Source organism: Etheostoma spectabile, chromosome 14, assembly GCF_008692095.1.
Source record: "Etheostoma spectabile isolate EspeVRDwgs_2016 chromosome 14, UIUC_Espe_1.0, whole genome shotgun sequence".
Taxonomy (NCBI): Eukaryota; Metazoa; Chordata; class Actinopteri; order Perciformes; family Percidae; genus Etheostoma; species Etheostoma spectabile.
The window spans coordinates 14,679,281-14,701,134 of NC_045746.1; the positions used below are offsets into that span (position 1 = coordinate 14,679,281).

Consider the following 21,854-nt stretch of genomic DNA (forward strand, 5'->3'; position numbering starts at 1 on the left):
ATACGGCGGTCTGTAAAGTGAGTGAATGTGGCTTGGCAGGATTAATCAGGCCTAACGACACATCTGTAGCTAGGCTCACTGGAAGGAGTAAGCATCAATCACCATCTGGAGCATCTCTCTCCCTCTTTTCTCTCTCTCTCTCTCTCTCTCTCTCTCTCTCTCTCTCTCTGCTTCTCGTCAGCTGTATCGACCAGTGCTTTGGGCCCTTGGTAATTAAAAAGCATTGATCGGCCTCAGCCGCAAGATGCCGGGGAGCTTTCATGCAGCAGAGCACACCGGGACCCTAAGAGAGAACCGGTGTGCATGCACATGGGTGTTACCATTTAAATATGTGTTTCAACATGAATGAAATTAGTGTGTTGTGCAAATATTGAATGTAGATTTTGAATTAATGCGTTTCATCCTATTGCCACGTATAACATCTCTGGCTGTCTTCAGTCTTTTTTAAGGTTAATTCATAGACTCCTTTCTGGGTCATTTAAATGCTTTTCAGGGATTGCATATTTTTAGCCTACATTTACATAGTTATAGAACCGTGTGAGGCCTAATGTGCCACCAGTGAGGTTCAGCTGAATTACCCATCTGGTAAAATATCTGAGGCCGGGGAGAAAGCATTAAATTGGCGTGCTCTTTTTGAATCAGAATTGTGGGGAGAAAAAAAAACAACAGCTGATTGATTCTACTCATACGCAAACCCTGAGGCTCATCTTTCCCATGGACACACACACAATCTTCACACACATTCTCTCTCTTCTTTTATTCCATCTGAGTGAACACAGTAAATCTAAGTGCTGGTAGATTGCTAGCGCTGCACATTTTTCGTCCTCAGAGTGAAAGAGAGTCAGCCCGTCAAACAGGAGGCCTTGGCTGCGCTGAATAAGGACCAGCACACCACCTGACTCTTTACTCAGTCTGGCACACTGACTGAGTGACACAGTGAGGGCCACACTCCTTCCCTATGCTTGATTGACACATAGATGCATGAAAATATGTCTCTAATTTCTGTTTATTTCAGTAGTATATATTTTCCTTGTGGTCTGATATACTGCAGTGGCCTTTCATTTGATGTCTGACTGAGTTATGCTTGTCTGAGCACCCATCTCCCCTGCCTCTGTCCCTCATAAATCTGATGAATTACCCCATATGCCCCCCTCGTTCCTCCATTAACCCTCCCCTCCTCTTCCTCCCATCTCACCCCCCCACCCCCCGTGTTCTCTCCTTCCTGAACGAGTGATCAATTAAGGCCCTGTCCAGCTCTCACTGCATGTCAGCACTTTCTCTCCCCCTCGTATCCCCTCTCTCTGTCATTTTTTCTCTTCTTTTTGGGTGTCGGGCCAGCCACTGTCAACACAGAGAGATATGGAGCAGACCAAAGGTGGTAGAAAAAAGAGAGAATCCTTTATTTTCAGGATGAGAAATGCTCTGTACAGATGTGAGTGTTTAGGTGTTAGCATGTGCTGGAAGGAGAACATCCTTCTACAAACCTCCCGGCAGGAAGTTTACTTTCCGCCTGCTAGGAGACTTAACTTTAGAGAGAAAGAGAGAGAAGACAGAAGATGAAGAAAGGTATAGAGGTAAATTATTTGTACAACTGTCTCTGCACTCTGTGGCCATTCACAGTGAGATAATACATGTGCATAGCCACTAGAGACAGTGGTCAGGAAGGGTATAGGTCAGGAATGTAATAAACATATTTTGTCCGATTGGATCTTAAAGCAAACATTGATAGATTTCCAATAAGGATCAGGCTGCGAAAATTATATATTTTTCTTATTGTCATCAAATCCCAGTAAAATACCAAAACCAACCATTAAACAAGTGTTGTCTGTGTAGCCAAAGCCTGAAATAGCTTGTTCCTCTGTGCCATAGACCTCCATTGTTTTAAAAATAACAAATACACATGAAAGAGACACATTTCTGTACTGGGTAAAATGTTCCTTCATCACAGTAAAAATTGGCACTTGTGTTTATTTAAAATCAATCCTACAAACACCGCCCTGCTGGCGTAAATACTCACTGGAGCACCAAATGTGTATTAATCCCGCAGCAGAAAATAATTCCAGCAAATGCACTATTTACTCTTGTTTGACTAATGTTTGATAAAAACTACAGTGCCCAGCTGTTTTAGAAAATGACATACGTTTGTGAACTGTTAGGAACAAATGAGTCTGTGTGCCGTAGACAGAAGCTATGTTTACATCCACACGTTCATGCATTTGCATCTGCGTCATCATAGCAATGTGTTTATAGTATTGTTGTTTTCTTATTATAGGTTGATATGTCGCTATCAGCTGGCACATAAACCCTATTATGTCTGCCATTAGTACTCATATGTAGGTAGACGGCGCATTCTATTTTGTCTAGCAAAACTTAGTTTGCAAATGTTTGCTTGAATGTTGTGCGATTCAGTGCGAAAATGAATGGAAACCATAAAATGTCTCAAATCAATTTGATACACCAAACAGACCGCAAAACAGCATGTGACCTCATTATCCACAGGTTTTTATTCGCTTCAAAGCCGTTGGATGGAAACACACTTTCACTGGCTTTATTCGCATGAGTTGTTTTTACCGAACTTCAGATAATTCGATTGACAAGTGGATGGAAACTTAGCTAGTGTGGGAAAGTATTAAGATACAGAAGAAACATATTGTAGGATTAGTTTTTTTTAATGGGATTTATTGACAATATAAAAAAATAGAGTAACTTTTTATCCTTTGACTTGGCTTGTTTGAGGTCTTTCTCCAACTACACTCAAACTGAGGGATAACTTCTTTATGTCTCAGCTTATAGTTTGAATGTATGGTTGAATAGTGAGCCCAGCTTGCTTTGCTCAATTCACGGGTATCTGACACTCAAATGCAAAGTGCAAAACAAACTTTATACAGTGTTTAATGCTGAAACATTTGTTTTTACCAGATGTGCTATGTGTGTGGGCTACAGTATGTAGGGTTGGCACCTGCATGTGCATAACGCAGTAAACTACTGCCACGTTTGCACAAAACACTTTATTTTAATTTTTATAGTTGGAACTATTTTTTCTTACATTTCTATATTTATTTTCAGTGGCTTTGCACAATAGCTGTATCCACATGAAAACTAATATTGAAGAGAATGTGACAGTATCTCGGAATCAGGTAAGCATTGAGAGACTCCGCAATTACTTGTGCTGAATTGTACATGACTCATCTTTTTCATATAACCCTGTCCAAAATCCCTCACTTATTAACTCTTTCACTGTTACCTTTGTAATAGTGCCACAAGTTACATGCCAAAGACATTCTACTGTGGGTTAGTGTTAAAGGAGAATTCCAGTCAATTTCAACATGTAGCTCTGTTGTTTGTGAATTTGGAGTACTGTCAGTAGAGAGAAAAACTAAAACAATTGGTGCTGCCTACACCATGTTATCCTCCTGCTAGCGTTAGCACCCAACAGGCTTAAACAGGGCACATTTTAAATGTGTTTTAGCCTCTAAACATGTTCAAAATGTCATTAAAAGTGCCTACCCATGTAAAGTGATTCCTTCCGAGTGAACACAGCGAATATGACTGCTGTAGATGTGAAAGAAACGCATGAAAGTTGGGCTAATTCAGCTCTGTGTATTTACTATGTTGATGATGCAAGGAGTGCTTTAGGACCGTCTACAAACTACAACACCGAAAAGAGATACAAACATATTTTCAAAAATAAGCATATGCTTATTTTTTGCTCATAAGTAAGTACTATCAGGAGACACATTATAATTGAGATTTAGAGACACTACCTTATTTAACCATTAAATTGATAGCCTACATATTTTTGTTTTCTCTCTTTTTGGTGTTGTAGTTTGTAGACGGTCCCTAAGCTCTCTAACTGCCGTCTCAACACTGGAACTAAATGCAGCTGAATTAACACAACTTTTATGCATTTTTGTCACATACACAGCAGTCAGATTCACTGTGTTCACGCGGAAGAAATCCCTGCACATGGGTAGGCACATTTAATGATATTTTGAACATGTTAAGAGGCTAAAACACGTTAACAACTTGCCCTGTTTAAGACTGTTTGGAGCTAACTCTAGCAGGAGGATAACCCGGTGTGGGCAGCACCAATTGTTTTCGTTTTTCTCTCTACTGACAGTACTCGAAATTTATAAACAACAGAGCTACATGTTGAAATCAACCGAAATTCTCCTTTAAGAAACACTATATAGTAAAACGGAAATGATTTTGACCACAGCCAAAGTAAGTAAGTAAAAAGTAGATTGGAAGTTTGATGTAATCTAAATTCATCTAATTTCCCTGTAAATTGTTAATTGCATATTATAACATGACAGCCATCCTTGACACCTGGAAAACTTGACACTTAACATTTTAACCCATTTAAACATGTAACCATAAATTGAGCTAAGCTAGGCTAACCATGCATTCAACACATTCACACAGCTATCAGAAACACAAGAAAGTCAAATTCCCTCAAACCCAAACTAATTAAAGACAGATTTTGTTTATTGGATACCATTTTCTATAGATGCTCTGCAGCTGAATTTGTATTTTGAATTTAAACCTTTTAAATCCTCACTTTTTTCAACTGGACCCAAATTCATGAAAAAACGGCTCCATTAGAATTTCATCTTTCATTTTAGAAAGATGTGAAATCCCTCATGAAGCTATAAACCCCTAAAGGCATCTGACATAAATTTAATGGGATGTTGCTTCTCCATATAAATTCGGGGACTTTGAATGATCTTTTCCCTCTTTTGTGCCTTTCATGTTCTTTTGAAGACCTGACCTCCCATTTCAGTTATTAAACCTTTAATATGAAATCCAATAAGATCCGTTGGTCTATTAGGACCTGCCAGATACAGTTAGGTAACTGCTTTATGAGTTATTATTGGCTCAAGCTTCCACTGTGGTGCAGCTACTGGCCATTGTGTCGCTGATGACCGGTTAATTCAGTTTCCCAGTCGCGATAAGCACTGCACACTGTGCCCGCTGCTGAGGAGTTTTTGATCTCTGCTGATTGTTGCAGATTGGCAATCGTCTCAAAGAGATAAGGCCTTGGAAATTTAAAGTGGTTTGCGCGTACAGAGGGTACTTCATCATTCATTTTTAAAGCTTATTAGTCTTAACGATTATCCAAGGTCTTTTAATTTGACGCTCAATAGATGGATGTGATCAAATAATAAATGAGATCCTCTTCTGTTCCTCTCCACCTTCTGATCTTCGGTCCGCTTCTGTATATCTGAGCATCAAGCTGCTTACTCTGCCTAACTTTGTCAATGTCACAAGGGATAAACTCTCATCCTTTTACTGCTGCTCTTTGTTGTCTTTAAAAAGTCTCTTTCTCCTTTCCCTGCCCTCTCCTCACATCACTTTAAATGATGAAGTCCGTTCTCAACATGTAGGAGTGAAGGATCTTTTTTCCTCAAGAAAATAAAACAGCCAAATATCTGTCTCATCTATCTGTGCCTATCTATCTTATATATGTATCTTTTCCCATCTTACTCTCTCAATCTCTTCCTTACTTTAAGAGCTTTCTTACTTGAGGTTGCATTAGACTGAAAATCTTTCTTTTTCTCTTTCTGACTCTTTCTTTCCCCTAAATTTGGGAGGAAAGTATTTGAATTAACCACAAGAATCCATTTCACCTTGTTAAGAATCTGATGAAGCACCCTGCTCACCCCAATCTCCTTTTAAACTCACTTTGTGCCTCCTTCCTCATCTGTTTTCTTCTTATATTTCAGTTACAAAACAAAATGTATTGCAAAGAAAACCATTTGTGTGTTTTTTTTATATCCAGGTTCCTTGCAAGCACAAATCACAGAGCCTACAGTCCACTGGAAATTGTGTTTCCTTGGATCCAATCCTACTCCATCCTTCATCCTATATTTAATTCCCCTCATCCTTTCCTTAACTCTTCTCCTCCTTTTCCCTCTTTGCTTTTAAACAAAGTCCTTTGAAACAGCCTCCACAAAGTTGGGAGCAGACATAAGGATAGAGATGGTGCATATGATGTTGAAAACACTGAAAGCCACTAGACACAGACGATCGATTACAGCGCCTGCAAACTTCCACTGGTCGGCCATACTCTCCGTCTCGTCCTGCTCCCGAAAACGGTCTGCCATGTAACGCACTTCCTCTAAGATGGCCTGAAGCTGGGGGTCTCCTATCCCCGCAGTTGAGCACCCTCCAAGCCCTCCGGTGCCACCTCCAAAGCCTCCACCACTGGAGACAGTGCTGGGGCAGCCTACAGTATCCATATTGGGGGTAGGAGGTGGTGGGGAGCTGCAGAACTGAGATGGAAGGTGCGGAGGTGGGCTTCCTGCCACCCGCGGAGGCCCTGTGGAGATGTTATTCCTCTGGAGAGGCTCTGAGAGCAGTGAAGGGTCCTCCATGCTCTGGTAGCCCATGAAAAGAAGGTTCCCGTTATTGTTAGCGCTGGACTGGGTGTGGAGGTGAGGATGCCCCGCATGGAGGGGCCCTGTTTGGAGAGGAGCCAGGTTCTGTGGGTGCAACGGATGGAGGGTGGGGTCCGGAGGGTTTGGGATGCTCCCACTATGGGAGCCCGAGGAGCAGCGCCGCAAGTGGGGGGCACATGGGGGACGCTCCGGGTCGTCATTCTCTCCTGGCCGCTTCATACGCAAGAACCATGCTACCCACTGCAGCAAGACGAGCTGCACCTGTAGAGAGAAAAAGAGATACACTGAGATATGTAAGGATGAGAGAGGAGGATATGAAGTAGCAGAGTGAAAGAGCAACAAGGCATACAAGGAACCAAAAAAGAAAATAATAAGAAAGCTGTCAAGCATTGAAAACCACCTACACATCTTGACCTTCACATAACACCAGTTAAGCTGGGTGAATAGCCTCATTTGTCATGGATTGATGTTGGTGCGGTTTCCAGCCTTGCATCTTGTTTCAAAATGCAGCTGCGCTTGTTTAAGTAGTGTGAGATCCCCGCCAGGGATGCCTAGTTAAAAAGCCTAAGGCAAAGAAGAGTTTTAGCTTTAACTGTATTTTCCAGCAGAGGCTACTGACAAAGATAGCATTCCATTTAAACTGTGGAGTTATTGAGATTGACTTGCAGATTACAGTGTAAGGAGCCTCCAATAATGTCTCAGTAAACTGCAGCATTGAGTTAGTATGACTTTAAAGCTTGTTCTATTCTAATCTTGTTCCTATACTCTTCCATCTTCCACAACATATAAAAACAAAACTCTCTTGGAAATAGACTACATGTCCCCTGAAAGAGCGTTTTGGCCTAACAGTATCCAGATGGGTGTTTGTCATCTAATGAGAAGCTAATGTCCAGATGACGGCTCAATTAGTCTCCACTGAGTGTGTTTACGGCCAGGTACCAGTCCTTGTTGCTGCCGCTGTTGTTGTTGTTTTTGTCTGGGCTGCAATTATGAACTGTGCTGGTTTGATGCACTCATCTGAACCGCATCTATTAGCTTGTTAATTGGCCGTTGAACTGTTTGAACAGGCTATTCATCAACCGAACGTCCTTCAGTGTGTCATTATGCGGCTGAATCTATGCAACCAAGCTATTTGTACATACATCGATAAATGTAGACCTGTCAATTTTTTAAATGCTGAACAATGCCATGATATATTTTATCTGTTGATTAATATTACAAAAAAATGTTCTTGTTTGGCAAGACCAGCCATTCTCCCAACCAATTGCAAATCATTTTCATGTCATGTCTGTATTTTAGAACTTTTTCCCCATATTTCACATTTTTACACGTTCACATTCGAACAAAACTTTTGTAAAAAGAATTAAGAATTAAACATAAGGCATGAAAAAGAAGAAGAAGGAATGAGTCAAATTGAATCCGCCTACGTATCCAGAGCGCTTTGAAACACACTCCTGTTGAAGTCTGTGGCGAGGTATTTGATGAACACGCTCAGGCAAACTGACACTGCCGGATGAGTCATAGCCGAGGAAGTCAGAGAATAAAAAGAGAAAGGAAACTGGCAGAATAGTACAGGTAGCACTGACAGATTGTGAAATGTTACTAAAAATGGCAGAGCATGATACAAGTGCTGATGTGAAATAGAGATTAATAATAAGAATGTAGGGAACATGATGTATACAACTGATAATGCACTGCAGCTTATGCTGAAGAGTTTGAGCTCAGCCTTACCCATTTTGGCATGTTTCCTCCATTTGGATCATGGTGATGATACTGCAGAACCACCACTGTGGCAATGACTGACATCCCAACGATGATCATTATACTGGCAAAGTACTGACCTGGGCGGAGTAGATAATGGAACAGTGTTTTGGGTAGTTTTACACCCTACAATTTTCATACTGGCCTGTTGACAACCGCATTGGCCATAGTAGGTTCTGGTTTGGCACACAGATCAATAAAGTTCTCTTTGTTGGGGGAAAAAAACAAAGACAAAAGCTACACAGTTATCCCAAAACCCCAATTTCATGTTCAGTTTCTTCCCTGTTTTATTCAAAATGAACACACCTTTGTTAAATATCTTCATGCCAAACCGGGACCCACATTAATGCCTGCTAGTCGCAACATTGTTTTTGTAAAATCAACAAACAGATTAGGACTGCATCAAGGTAGTTATTTTTAATTGAAAGAATTATGCTGAAAGCAGCACTCTGGTTATTATGATTACATTTTTTTCAGAAGTTTTTAATGACCTGGATTTGTGTCTTTAGGCAAAGATGGCCATTCATTGGTCTCTGGCTGCAATCTTAGCTCACTAAATAAAACATTTAGCAGTGTGCCCGCAATCAATTTAGCCAATCAAATTTTAAGGTGAGCAGATGGCTAGTTATTTCTTATGAGCTTTTTTTCTCCACTATCACTATGTAGTAATATGCTGCAATTGTGTTTGTTTTTCTTTATTTTGTGTAGTTTTTACTCATGTATATCATGTGTTATCCTGGACAGATTGTAATACCTGTGACAAACCCGACATTTTTAGCCATGGTAGCAGGCTATCATCAATGAATGACAAAGTTGGTCGGTTCAGAATTAAAAAGTTTCAATAGCTATTGGATGAATTGCCATGAAATATTGTACTGACCCATGAAATTCATGCCTAACAGATGCATTTTACTGACTTAAATGTTTGCCTAACAATTGCCATTAATTTTGGTACAAACATTCAAGTCCACCTCAGGATGAAATTGTAATAACTTTGGAACTTTTCATTTAGAACCATCATCAAGTCAAAGTCTGAATTCATCCAGTATTTTGGTTTATGATTTATATTTATGATTTATAAATGCTGTAAAACTAATGATATTCCCGATGACATTCAATCCGCCTCAGCTGTACTTTGTGTTTAGGGGTAATTAGCATTTTATCATGCCAACACACAACAACTACCATAGCTCAACCAGAAGCTAGTTCTTACTGTACACTACTAAAAATTACTACTGACACTCAAATAATAATTTTCACTTTCAGATTGAAGGTTGCAGTATTTCTAATGAGTAAAACATTTGATATTGATTTTATATTGACAATCATAAATTGTTGTAGCAATAGGTTTTAATGTCTTTAATGTCAGAAGTCACCACTTACTGTAAACAACTTGTTCATTAAACACCATGTGAATCACTCGTGAAAACACACAAACACTGTCTGTCACATACCTATAAGAGGGACAGAGTCCGATGTGGCTGGCATGATCTCTGCGACCAGCAACATGAAAACAGTTAGAGACAGCAAGACTGTGATACCTGCAGATAGATAGATAGATAGATAGATAGATAGATAGATAGATAGATAGATAGATAGATAGATAGATAGATAGATGAGTAGAGGTACTTTCTTGGGAGAAACTACATTAATGTATTTTTGGTATTTTGATGAATGGTCGCACTGGATGAAATCCCATTCGATTTATGTAAATGGGCGGCTAATCCTCATACAGTTAATTACTTTTTGGCATTCTGTACCTGTACAGCAAAAAGCCATTTTTATTAAATTATCCAAAATCGCCTGTGTGCACGTGAACACACCTCACGCGCTCCTGCACTGAAACTCATCTCCATCTCCATTATCCACCTCCACACTATCTGTCTTACTTCTCCAACAGAAATTTAAGGAGTGCTTTGTTGGCATAACTGTCCCCATACAGAAGCATTCTATTGCACTCTGATGCCGAGAGATAAAATATGAATCCCCTTAAAGGATATTAAGAAAATTAAAATTCTTGTTTTATGTTACTTTCTTTCTCAGAAACAACACTTATTCTTTTTAAAAGCATGCACCTCTCAGGAGGCCCAGACATTTGGTCCCTGTGTCTCCTCCATCAAGTGAAATGACAGAGTATATTCCTGGAAGGCAGTGTGTAAGCTCTCTCCCCCTAATCAATTCACTAGCCTTAATTACATCAATAGGTTAATTGGCCGTGTGTAAGGCTTGGCATTATTTTCTGTCAAGAAATGCTGCGTAATGCATCCTGTATTGAGGTTAAAAGCGTGCTTTGACAATGCTGCCGCAGCTCCCCTCTATGTTTCCTCCCACTCAGTCCGAATAGTCAAATAGTATTTACAAAAAAGCATAAGCATTTAGCTATTTTTTTATTAAAAGTATGGGGTGGGATTTTTATTATTAATTATTACTATTAATATTGTTTTGGTGTGTTTGGTGATTGAGCTGACTGGTACAAAGCCAGTGCATTGAATTGATGTCAGAAATAGGGCTTATTTTTATTGATTAATTAATTGATTCTTTTTTACAATAAGATGTCAGAAAAAAGGGAGGAATGCAATTTTAATTTTGAAGAGCCTAATGTGACATAATAAAATAGCTTTTTTTGTCTGTCTAAAAACCAAAGATATTTCATTTACAAGCATATAAAACATTTGATAGTGACAGTGGATAGACAGCAAAAGTGGAATAGAGATGTGGGATGACATGTAGTAAAGGAGGTCAGGACTCAAACCCGGGCCACTGCAAAGGACTCAGCCTACATTTATCTCTACTATCAATACTATTTATCTGATCGATCTCACTTTGTTAATGTTGACAATAAATCCTCCAGGCATGCTAAAGTCAGCCATGGCGTTCCACAAGACTCAGTGCTTGGACCGATGCTATTCACCTTATAAAGGCTTCCTCTAGGGAATAGTAATAGGAAACACTTAATTAACTTTCACTGTAATGCGGCTGACACCCAATTATACCTATTACTCATGCCAGACGAAACCACTCAGTTAGCAAAACTTCAAGCATGCCTTAAAAATCATGAATGACCTTCAATTTTCTGATGTTAGACTCAGACAGGTTATTGTGCTGGGCCCTTAAACACCTCCGAACTTCATTATCTAAAGATATTGCTACTCCGGATGGCATTGCCCTGGCCTCCAGCACTACTGACAGAAATGTAGGAGTTATTTTTTATCAGGATATAACCTTTAACGCCCACTTAAAACAAACCTAAAGAACAGTCTTTTTTCAACTTTGTAACATTGCCAAAATTAGGCACATCCTGTCTCAAAATATTGCTGAAAAACCATGCATTTGTTACTTCCAGGCTGGTTTTTATTTATTTAAATTAGAATTAATTTTATTGGCCAGGTTTGCGCAAACAAACAAGGAATTTGACTCTGGTTAATGCAGATATTTTGCTGCCCTTTTCTTCTCCTAAAGTCCAATGTCATCGCCACAGTCTTCTTGGGGTTTAACTCCAGGTGGTTCCAACAGCACCATTGGTTCAACTGTTTCACCATCCTGGATCAAACCAATGACGGTGGTGTCATCTGCAAACTTCAGGAGTTTTACAGACGGGTTCTTTGAGGTGCATTCATTACTGTAGAGGGAGAAGAGCTGCGGTGAGAGGACACACCCCTGTGGGGCGTCAGTGCTGATGGACTGGGTTTTGGATGTGATGCTCCCCAGTCTGACATGCTGCTGCCTGTAAATCAGGAAGATGATGATCCACTAACAGGTGGAGGCAGGCACTGAGAACTGGGTGAGCTTGTGTCCTACTCCCCCTGATGTAGAAGTTCAGGGATGATGGTGTTGAACGTCAAGTTTAAGTCTACAAACAGGACCCTGGCATACATACCCGGGGAGTCGAGGTGGTGCAGGATGTATTGTAGTCCCATATTGACAGCATTATCCGCCGACCTGTTTGCCCTGTAGGCAAACTGCAGGGAGTCCAGCAGGGGTCCTGTTATGTCCTTCAGGTGGCTCAACACGTCTTTCAAAAGATTTTATGACCACAGAAATTTAGGGTGACAGGCCTGTAGTCATTTAATCCTGTGATGGAGGGTTTCACACAGCTCCAGGGACCAGTTTACGATCTGCGTAAAGCCTTCTTGATCATCTGCTTCAGAAAGAGCCGGCACACATCCTTCTTGCGGATCTTTAGCGCAGGTGGGGGGAAAAGGGATGGGTGTTGAGGGAAAACCTTTTGTGCGTGAGGGGTGTGATAATGGTTGCTTTTCAAACCTGCAGTAAAAGTCATTCAGGTTGTCAACCAATCTGGGATTTTCTGCAGAGTGGGGGGATGATCTCTTGTAATCCGTAAACTTTTGCAGGAATCTCCAAACTGATGCAGGGTCATTGGCTGAGGGGCTGTTCTTTAGTTATCACTGTGGCTTCTTTTGGCTGCTCTGATCTCCTTTGTCAACTTGTCCCCGGCCCGCCTATATAGGTCCCACTACTGTAGGCCTCCTCTTTGGCTTGACACAGTTTTCTAAGATTAGGAGTGAGGTTTACTGTTGTTGTATGTGCAGAAGGTCTTGGTTTGCACACAGATGTCCTCGCGAAAACTTATGTAAGAAGTTACAGTGTCAGTGAGGTCATTGAGGTCTGTAGCTGTAGCTTCAAAAACGCTCCAGTTGGTGCAGTCAAAGCAAGCCTGCAAGTCCAGCTTTAATTCATTCTTGTCCATTTCTTTACAGTCTTTGCCACAGGTTTGGAGGTTTTTAGTTTTTGCTTGTAGGTTGGGATTAGATGGAGCAGAACGTGGTCTGTGATTCTCTGTGTCTGTTATCTGGTCGGCTAGCTGTTGTAGCGGGTTTGCTACGCAGGCTTGTGGTGGTATGTAAACACTGACCATAACAAACAGGGAAAACTCCCACGGAGAATTGAAGGGTTTGAAGTTTATGAAAAGAGTCTCTAAGTGAGGGCTGCTACTCTTTTTCAGCACTGTAGTATCTGTCTCGAGATAACTCTTATGATTTGATACTATAAATAAAATAAAATTGAATTGAATTGAATTGAACTGAATGCATGGGGCGCACGCACTTACTGGGTGAGCTAGAGGCTGTTGCAAATCCTCACATTTGAGAAGATGGAACCAGAGAATATGGTTGTTGTTTTTTTATTTATTTATTTTCAAAATAGTTGCCAATTACATTACTGTCGATTGCCTACTTGATTAAACGATTTAACCTTTCAGCTCTTGTCAGTTGATAGTCTAGAGTCTGTTTTGGTGTCTGATGAGGTGAACATTATCCGTCTTGTGCTCTCAACAGGTTGTAACAGAAATTAAATGTATTTGTAGTTGGTGCCACTGCTTTTTCTTTCTCTTTTCCAGTCTATTTTAATGTGATTTAGTTGTCTCCCACCTTTCTCTCCTCATCAGTTCTCCCTCTCTCTTTTGTGCCATCCTGTCTCATTTTTTTCAAATTCTTCTCTGTCTGCATTTCCTTTTCGCTACCTTCCCATAGCCGTCTGTCTCTGTTCCTCCTTGCATTTCTCATCTTTCTATTTCATCCTGGAATCCCACTCCTCTCTCAGCTCCACCCTCTCTCCCTTTGCCTCTTTCATCCCACCCCATACTGTCATCTTCAGCGCAACTGCTTCATTTTTTTGCCTTTATTCTAGCAAGGTTTACTTGTTGTGAATGCTCAGTTTTATGCAGTCATGCTGTATATGCCTTGACATACGCATCTTGGAGCATGAGAGCACCCAAGTTGAGAAAGAGATTTGATTTGATCATGGACTTTATTGGTAGATTAGACGTTGAGGGAAGGGAGTGTGGTGGCCTTTTCAATGTATATTTTCTATCTGGTCCTTGATGTAAATCTATCAACTTTAAACATATTGCACAACTCTTCTCCTGTACATCATTTTTATTCACCTCACCAAACTTTTAAGGTTAGTGTCTAAGGTTGTTTTCACTTTTACAGAATACCATATTCCTAATTGCACACAGAAAATTGTGTTATGTCCATGTTTACTAGCTCACAGTCTTGTCGGCCTTTGTTGGCACTTTACTGCTACATGTAGATCAGAGGAATAGGAGGCGGCCTCTAGCTCACCCAGTAAGAGTGTGTGCCCCATGTGGGCTGAGGCCTTTGCAGCAGCCTGGGTTTGAATCCGACCTGTGGCCCTTTGCTGCGTGTCATCCCCCATCTCTCTCCCACCTTTCCTCTCTATCCCCTGTCACTCATAAATAAAGGAAAAAAACTCTTTAAAAAAAAGATTAGTGGTGTGGTACCATTGGCAGGAATGTGTATTGCAGCATTTACGTGTTGTACATATTCATTTGGCGCATCCTTGTGCTCATAAATGAGAGCAAACCAAACAGGGTCCATTTTAAAAAAATGTACAGTGATGCTATTGGTCAAAAACTCCACTGGGTACCTTTAAGATTAAATACATGGAGCGTTGGAAACAACCTCCGGCACCACCATGATGAGGGTAAGATAGATGAAAACAATGTGTTACATGTTTGTAATTGTGATGGACTCACATTGAAGCTCACACCTCGCTCTTTTTGATCCACTCACCCAGTGAGATCTTCTCCCCAGAGTCAGCTGGCAGCACAAAGATGAGCAGTGTCATCGAAGAAAGCAACACACAGGGGATGAGCAGGTTCAGGGCATAGTAGAGCGTCCGCCGCCGTATTGTCACAACAAATGTCACATCTGGGTAAGGCTCCTTACAACACTCGTAGAAGGCCTCGCTTCTGCTGCCGGGAACTCCTGAAAGAACAAGGACAGAGAGAAAGTGACTCTATTGCTCCGCGACTGGATGTTTTTGAAGATACCATGCAAAGGTTTCACTTTACGCACCAACTAAGTCCCACTCTCCATTGGGCATGTAGGCTGAAATGTCAGCATCGTTCATTTGGAGATCCAGCAGCCAGCCATCGTACGTCCAGGAGCCAAACTTTAGCTCACATTTCTGGATGTCAAAAGGGAACCAGCGAACATCCACGTTGCATGTGCTCATAAAGATTCCTGAGAAAAAGACAAAAGAAGACAAAATAACAGGAGGCAGAGGGTTAAAGCTACTTGTGTTGTGCAGAAAACCTATCTTGCTATCTTGGATATCAACTCACTTGTAAAAAGAATCATTCATTTATTTCATATCTACCCAGCTCCAAGGACTGAGTTCTGAACTCAACCACCGCCTTACATTTTTATATAGAAATGGTGTGGAATTTGCTGCATCACAACCAAGAGTGCACACTGCAATAGTTTTTTTATTAACATTGTGCAAGTCTATAGAGAATTCACTATTTAGAAATTGAGATCTCATCAAAGAAATGTGTATTAAAAAAAACTTGTCAGCAGAATTGTCACCTACAGGTTTTAGATCTTCTGCTCTGCGAACAAACGTTTTTTCTGCGCTCTGTCTGCACACACAGCTATTAGCTAAACCTCGGCCATAGAAGGAAACAACCACAGTGACACTGAAAAATGAGATTGTGTGGCCAGGTTGGTACGGTGGTAGAGCTGGCGCACATGTACTGAGCATTTTATACTTTGACGCAGAGGTACAGGGTTGGAATCCAACCTGTGACAATTTCCTGCATGTCCTCTCCCTTTTATCACCTAGCTGTCCTATCAAATAAAGACAGAAAAGCCCCCCCAAAAAAGAAAAATGAGATTGTGTACCGTGCCCTAATCACATTAGCACTTTTATTATGCAAAATAAATTCCCTGCCATGCACTTGCATGCATATTCATAGGCACACGCAAGCACAAAATCATAAAAACACACTTGCACGCTGGTGTTCACCCCCAAACAAAGAATCCCAATGAGTCTTGCAGTGGTCGCTGGAAAACTCCAACCCTTAAGTAATTACTAAAATAAACGTATCAAGCCTTGTTGAGATGTTCAAATGCACACAGAACCAAAATGCCAATGAAGCAGTACAGCTCTCAAAGACGTTCATTATGAGGCTGCCGACATGCAAATCAGCCTTCAGAGTGGAATGCAAGCAGAGTTTGGAGAACGGAGTTCAGCAGGTTGAAGGCTGGTTTCAAAGCAGAGGATCACAAAATTACATCATTTTAAGTATTAGCTATAAATTCTTTTTATACACACCTACTGCTCTTTCAAATCCAGTTACTGTCACCAAGTTCTTGCCATTGCTTCATGGGGATGATGTCTTTATATTTACTCCCGTTATGAACTTCAGAGACACTAAACCTTAAATTATGCCGATGAGATAAAAGTAATTCTGTCTGCCTTTGCATTTCACTGAACTACACACCTTCATGCACAGTATATGTGTGTACCCTGCCTCTCACAGATATCCAGTAACCTTGAAGCAATGTTCACAAACACAACACCTGGAATTTTTTTGCAGCTTAGAATAATCTCTCCCTCTCTCACGCAGCACATCTCCCAAAATAAAATTCCATCATTTTGAAAATTGCTTCCCAAGAAGGCATTACAGGCCTAGAGACAAACTTTTTCCCATTTGCAAATGTCATCCAATCAAGATATGAGCTAGAAACCTGTTACACCTTATCTCCTGTTATACCAATAAACCCAACCATAATACTTTTACCTCTGCAGCTATGAGAGGCTTTCTGCAAATGATGGTGTGCAGCAGACACGTGAGATCCTCGGTCTTTGAATTTGTTACTGTGTTTCAAGCTTCTGCTCAAGCCCACCACCCACAGACCTGTTGTCTTATTTACTGACAATACCAGCACAAAATGACCTCAGGAATTGCAACCAGGCTCATGTGAGGAAGTCAAACAAGCTGTTTTGCTGCTTCTTCTTTTACCATTTACTCCATCTCTCCCTGCTCTTTTTCACATGGTGTTTTGGTGTGAAACCTCTCTTCCTTATTCTACCAAAGCAGAGCACTATCTTTTTATTCTTTCCCTAATTGGCTCTGATTCAAATCACTGCATTAGGGTGCTGTATTTACATTCAGCATCAGCCTATTAATAAACATGGGCACTAAATAGAATTGATAGTGTGGCTTCCTGAGCTCTCAGTCCTCGGCTTTTACTTCAGAAGGCCATTTCAACTCAACTTCCTCTAACACCTGGTATTCAATCTCAGCCCGCTGTAATCTGGTGTATAAAGAAGCGGCTGAGAATATACAAAGTAAAGACCCGTGGAAACCCAGGGGAGCCGTTACTTTCACACTTGCACGGTTCTTGCGTTTGGGTTAAGACAAGAAACAGAGGAAGCGAGCATCTCCTATTTATAGGTGTTACTCACAGCGCTGGGAATTTATAACCAGTGAGCAACCAGGGATGCTTTTTTAGACTAATAAAATATTAATGTCAAATGTAAAAACAGAAGAGACATGCAGAGATTGCAGAATGAGATGCTGCCGTCGCACCTGAAGGAGATGAGGAAGTAATAGGAAAGGGATAATGAATAGTGAGAGCCTGAAATAATGAAAATAAAAGAGGAGAGGCTCACCTGGAGGCAGATACTCAGCATAGCCACTGGAGTTCACCAGAACATTGGTCTTAAAGGTAGAGTCAAAGTCGTCATCTGCACTGAGGAAGGACAGGGGAGGACGTGACACTACATGGTTGAATAATAATGTGGGTGTATGAGGGGTGTGTTACGGTGTTTATGCGTGTTTTACCTGTTGTAGAGCAGGATGTCTGGTGTCCAGACCTGATCTGTGGTGAAGCGGAGGTTTTTCACTCCGGGATGTTCGCTCTGGTTCCATTGGAGATAGTGGTCGAACCAACCCTTAAACACACAGACACGGATACAGTCTGTATCCCAGTGGACCACAGTACAGGCAAGCTGCTTTATTTCCAATCCCATCAGTTTAGATGTAATATAATTCAAACAGATCATTGACATAAATTAAATAATTCAGTGGCAAAAAGGTGAGCTATTCCAGAAAAACAACTTCACTTTTTTCTAAATTTTAGAATGAGAGTGTAATTCATAACTGTAATTTACAAGATGAAGACCACGTAATCTAGTTCAGATAAAAAATCAAGTGAACATTAAATACCAGCAGATTCTTTATTACGTTCTTACCATCCGTAGCCAAATGTTAGAGGTGAGCACCTGGTTCTTCTCATCCTGCAAAAGATTTAAAGCATTTTTAGTACATGTATCATTTGCTCTGTAAATCACAAGGCAAAGAGAAGAATATTATTTTGGATCCTTATCAAAGATTAGAAAGGTTACAATGTAACCTACAAATGTACAGATATTGGAAAAAAAAGGCTTTCTGTTAAGAATGTTACTATTAATAATAATGGTTATCTCACAGTTACAGGCATAAATATATATACAAGGTCTCACTCCGCACCAAACAAAACTAGAGGTTGCTAATCCTTTTTGCTCTTAAAGAAAAGAGCTTAATCAGGCATATTTAAAAAAAAAAACATCATATATTTTAAAATTAGACAGCCCAATGAATGATGAGAACAGGATTGAAACCAACTGTGTCTGTAGACACCTACCACATCCATGATCTGTATCAAACTGAGGGAGAAGACAACGGTGAGAGGGTGGGAGTCGTTGCCCACCGGCCGCTCCATCCGATTGTAGTCCTTCAGGAGGTTCTTCAGCAGGGTCCTCTGGTGAGGACCCTGCATTGACACTGGAGATGGCCGAAAAATATGACATTCAAATCTTTGAAAACAAGCCACACTCCACACTCTAATAATACCTCTGTATGTTTAAGTTTAGGTCTCCTAATGATTATGTCTGTGAAGTGAATAAAAATGAGGAAAACCAGCGACAAATACTTCAATAAGGAATCCAATGAGAGTTTTGGGAAAGGAATACAGTCAGGCATGGACAGATGCTGAAAAAAGAAGAACTAATGTTGCTGATCAATTCAAAAGGTTTAGCCCTCGGGACCTTAAATTCCCTTATCTATAAATACCGAAAGATCAAAACTAAAAAGAAAAACGATGGAGGAAAGACCGAAAGGGGACTTGATGATGAAATTAGCAGAAATTAAAAATGATCTTCTCATCACCATTAGTCACAGTTATCTTGACTTTTATGGTTTTGAAACATCGTCATTAAGATTAAAACATTTAACATTACTATCAGAAGATACAACAGAAAGATTCAGAGAGAGTGTGGAGAACAGTCAGTTATCAAAAGGTAATATAATTAGAAATAGCAGGAAACCTTATCAGGGCATAATTGACAATAATGTATTATTAGGTTTGTTTGAAACGCTAGGACGAAATACACGTACAATTTTGAACATATTTGGGAACTCATTGAATAGATTTGGAGGGAGTGTAAGCAGACTCTACTGTTAACCACAAATGTTTAGGCCAATTTAAAAAGGATGTAAGGGATGTTGTGTTACAATAGCTGTAGTACAGCTTCTCCTATGTTTCCTGGTCCATCAGTGGTCCATCATAACACAGTCCAACTTTATCCTCTTACATTTTATCTAAAATTATTGTTGAGGTCCCGAAGTTTCTAAATTTACCATTTATACCATGCTGAAGCACAGGGAATTATTATAAAATGATGCTCAAAACATCTAGGATTTCTCCAGTCAGTTTGATAGTAAAGCGAATAAAGAATTGGGTCAAAGATTTGAATTTTTGCTTAAATTTTGTTCAGTCTGGTGTTAGAAGTGCTAGAAAAGCAGATACATACATACTGTGAGACATTGTGTGTCTTTTGTCTCTCACTTTGAAGCTTATATATGGGGATGTCTGGGTTCAGGAGGCTTTGGTGCTAAGAACATAACAGGTTTAAGCCCCAGTGGAGCAACGGCAGTGTTCATGCACTCATGTTGTTAAAAGATGGTTTCAGTAGAAGCAAAGTGATGGAAAGCCCTGGATGTTTTCCTAAATCTTTAAAAATGTAGTCAGTAGCAGTAGCCTACAGTCTGAAATGTTTCTCTTTTTTCTCTTCTCTTTGCTGGACTTTCTGGTACAAACCCTTCCTCTTGAAAACACAAACAAACAGAAAAGCATTTCACTGCTGGTACCTCTGCCTGTAGGGAAAGTTCTCCTCAGCTCTGTCATCAACAATCAGCCTTAATATTTACTTTCGCTGCTGGGAACCCTGTCAGCTCAGCTGCAGTAACGCATCCACATCATAACGGGGGGGGCAAGATGGAAGAGCCAATCTATATGGGCAATTCAATTGATCTGTGACCTGTTTTCTGTTGGGGTAACATCTGTCACGCACACAAATTTAGAACGAGTCTTGTGGAATGAGGGAAGAAAAGCAATGAGAGCCTATAAATGCTCAGATTCTTCTTCTGTTTCTGCAATCTGTCTCGCTACACAGAATCAATCTGCCTGTTTAAACATCTCATATAGAGACATTCAACCCCTAAGTTGACTCAGCATGTGTATCCAGAAAAAATAAGAACACAGTTATGAAAAATCAGGTGAGCCAGATTCTCACTTTTTTTTTCCATGGGTTCTTTTTTTTACTTTGAATTATATTTATTCCTCCATATACTTCACAGATCAAGCATCAATAAAACCGACTCCAATTAAAATCCTGATGAAGTCACACTTTAAGACTAAAGTGCCGCTGCTGCAATTCTGATCCCCGAAAAACAAAAAGAAAGACAGAGGCGCTCAAGCTTACCGTGGATCAAAGCCGAGAATCCAGAGAGCAGCAGAGCCAACGAGTGCCACATCCTGGTGGTGAGGAGCAGGAGAAAAGAGGAGGCAGAAAAAAGGAGAAGCTCCGGATGTTAAAGGAGGAGGAGGGAGGAGAGGAAGGATGGACTCAGGAAGCTGCTGGAAATCCCCCGGTCTGTATCCAGTCGGCATCAGAGGGAAGGATTGTGAGCGTGTGCTGGAAGATATGGAAGCTGAGAGAGGGAGTGGAAGAGGAGGAGGAGGAGGAAGAGGAGGAGAGGATGGTGACTGTGGGCTCTCTCTCTCTGTCTCCTTGTCTCTCTGGGAGGTTGGACTAAAATGGAGATCACAAGAGAGAAGAATAATAGTGATGGGAGTGAAAGGGGTTGAAGATAGAACAGGAGGTGGAGGAGGGAGAGGTTTTAATAGGTCTGTCGCCATGAGTTGACCTTTTTAAAGACAATTGAAACAGATGATGTGCACGCTTTGAAATGGAGAATTGATAAGGTAAAGTGTGATTAGGAAAAGGAATCCAGACAGAAAAAGTGGAAGAGTAGCTCATAAATAAAAAAGAAAGGGAGCCTTTAAATGCAAAAAAAGTGGGGAATATTTTAGATATGCTTTTGCCTCTTAGTGCCTGTTTTTGTGCACAAGTAAAATTGCAAAAGATGAAATACTGTTTCAAACCTTTTTCATTTCAAACATATCACTGTCTTTCATTATCTTTCCATAACTCCTCGTGTGTGTGCGTGCGTGCGTGCGTGCGTGTGTGCGTGCGTGCGTGCGTGTGCGCGCGTGTGCGCTCGTGTGTGTGTGTGTGTGTGCTGCCCCATTCAGCTTTGAATCATAGAGGCAGATTCAACGCTAACCCCCAGCGAAAGTGCTGGGCTTTGCAGGAGGGCATCGGGAATGTGCATAGTTAAACTCCACTTCTCATTTGTCCTCACGAAATGCTGATGCAAGGGCAGAGGCAGCGAGAAACCGAAAGACTGGGAGAGAGTGAGGGGGGGAGCAAGAGAGGAGGAAGAAAGAGTTGGACTGTATAATAGATTACCCTATTACTTCTACTGCCCTTCGGAATTACCCCTCTCCTAGGCAGCCTGTCACACATCCAGAGTGC

At 40.8% G+C, this 21,854-nt stretch overlaps 1 protein-coding gene across 1 annotated transcript; it reads right to left on the minus strand.

Annotated features, from left to right (window-relative positions):
* Positions 1 to 1,376: 1,376 nt before the first annotated feature.
* chrna11 (cholinergic receptor, nicotinic, alpha 11) lies at positions 1,377 to 21,043 on the minus strand. Its single transcript, XM_032535506.1, has 10 exons — positions 20,739 to 21,043; positions 18,620 to 18,759; positions 18,189 to 18,233; positions 17,779 to 17,888; positions 17,607 to 17,686; positions 15,002 to 15,169; positions 14,717 to 14,911; positions 9,617 to 9,703; positions 8,133 to 8,242; positions 1,377 to 6,662 (listed from the first exon to the last, which is right to left on the minus strand). Exons 1-10 carry the CDS (start codon positions 20,788 to 20,790, stop codon positions 5,925 to 5,927), a joined length of 1,725 nt encoding a protein of 574 aa, XP_032391397.1. The 5' UTR covers positions 20,791 to 21,043; the 3' UTR covers positions 1,377 to 5,924.
* Between the last annotated feature and the right edge of the window lie 811 nt (positions 21,044 to 21,854).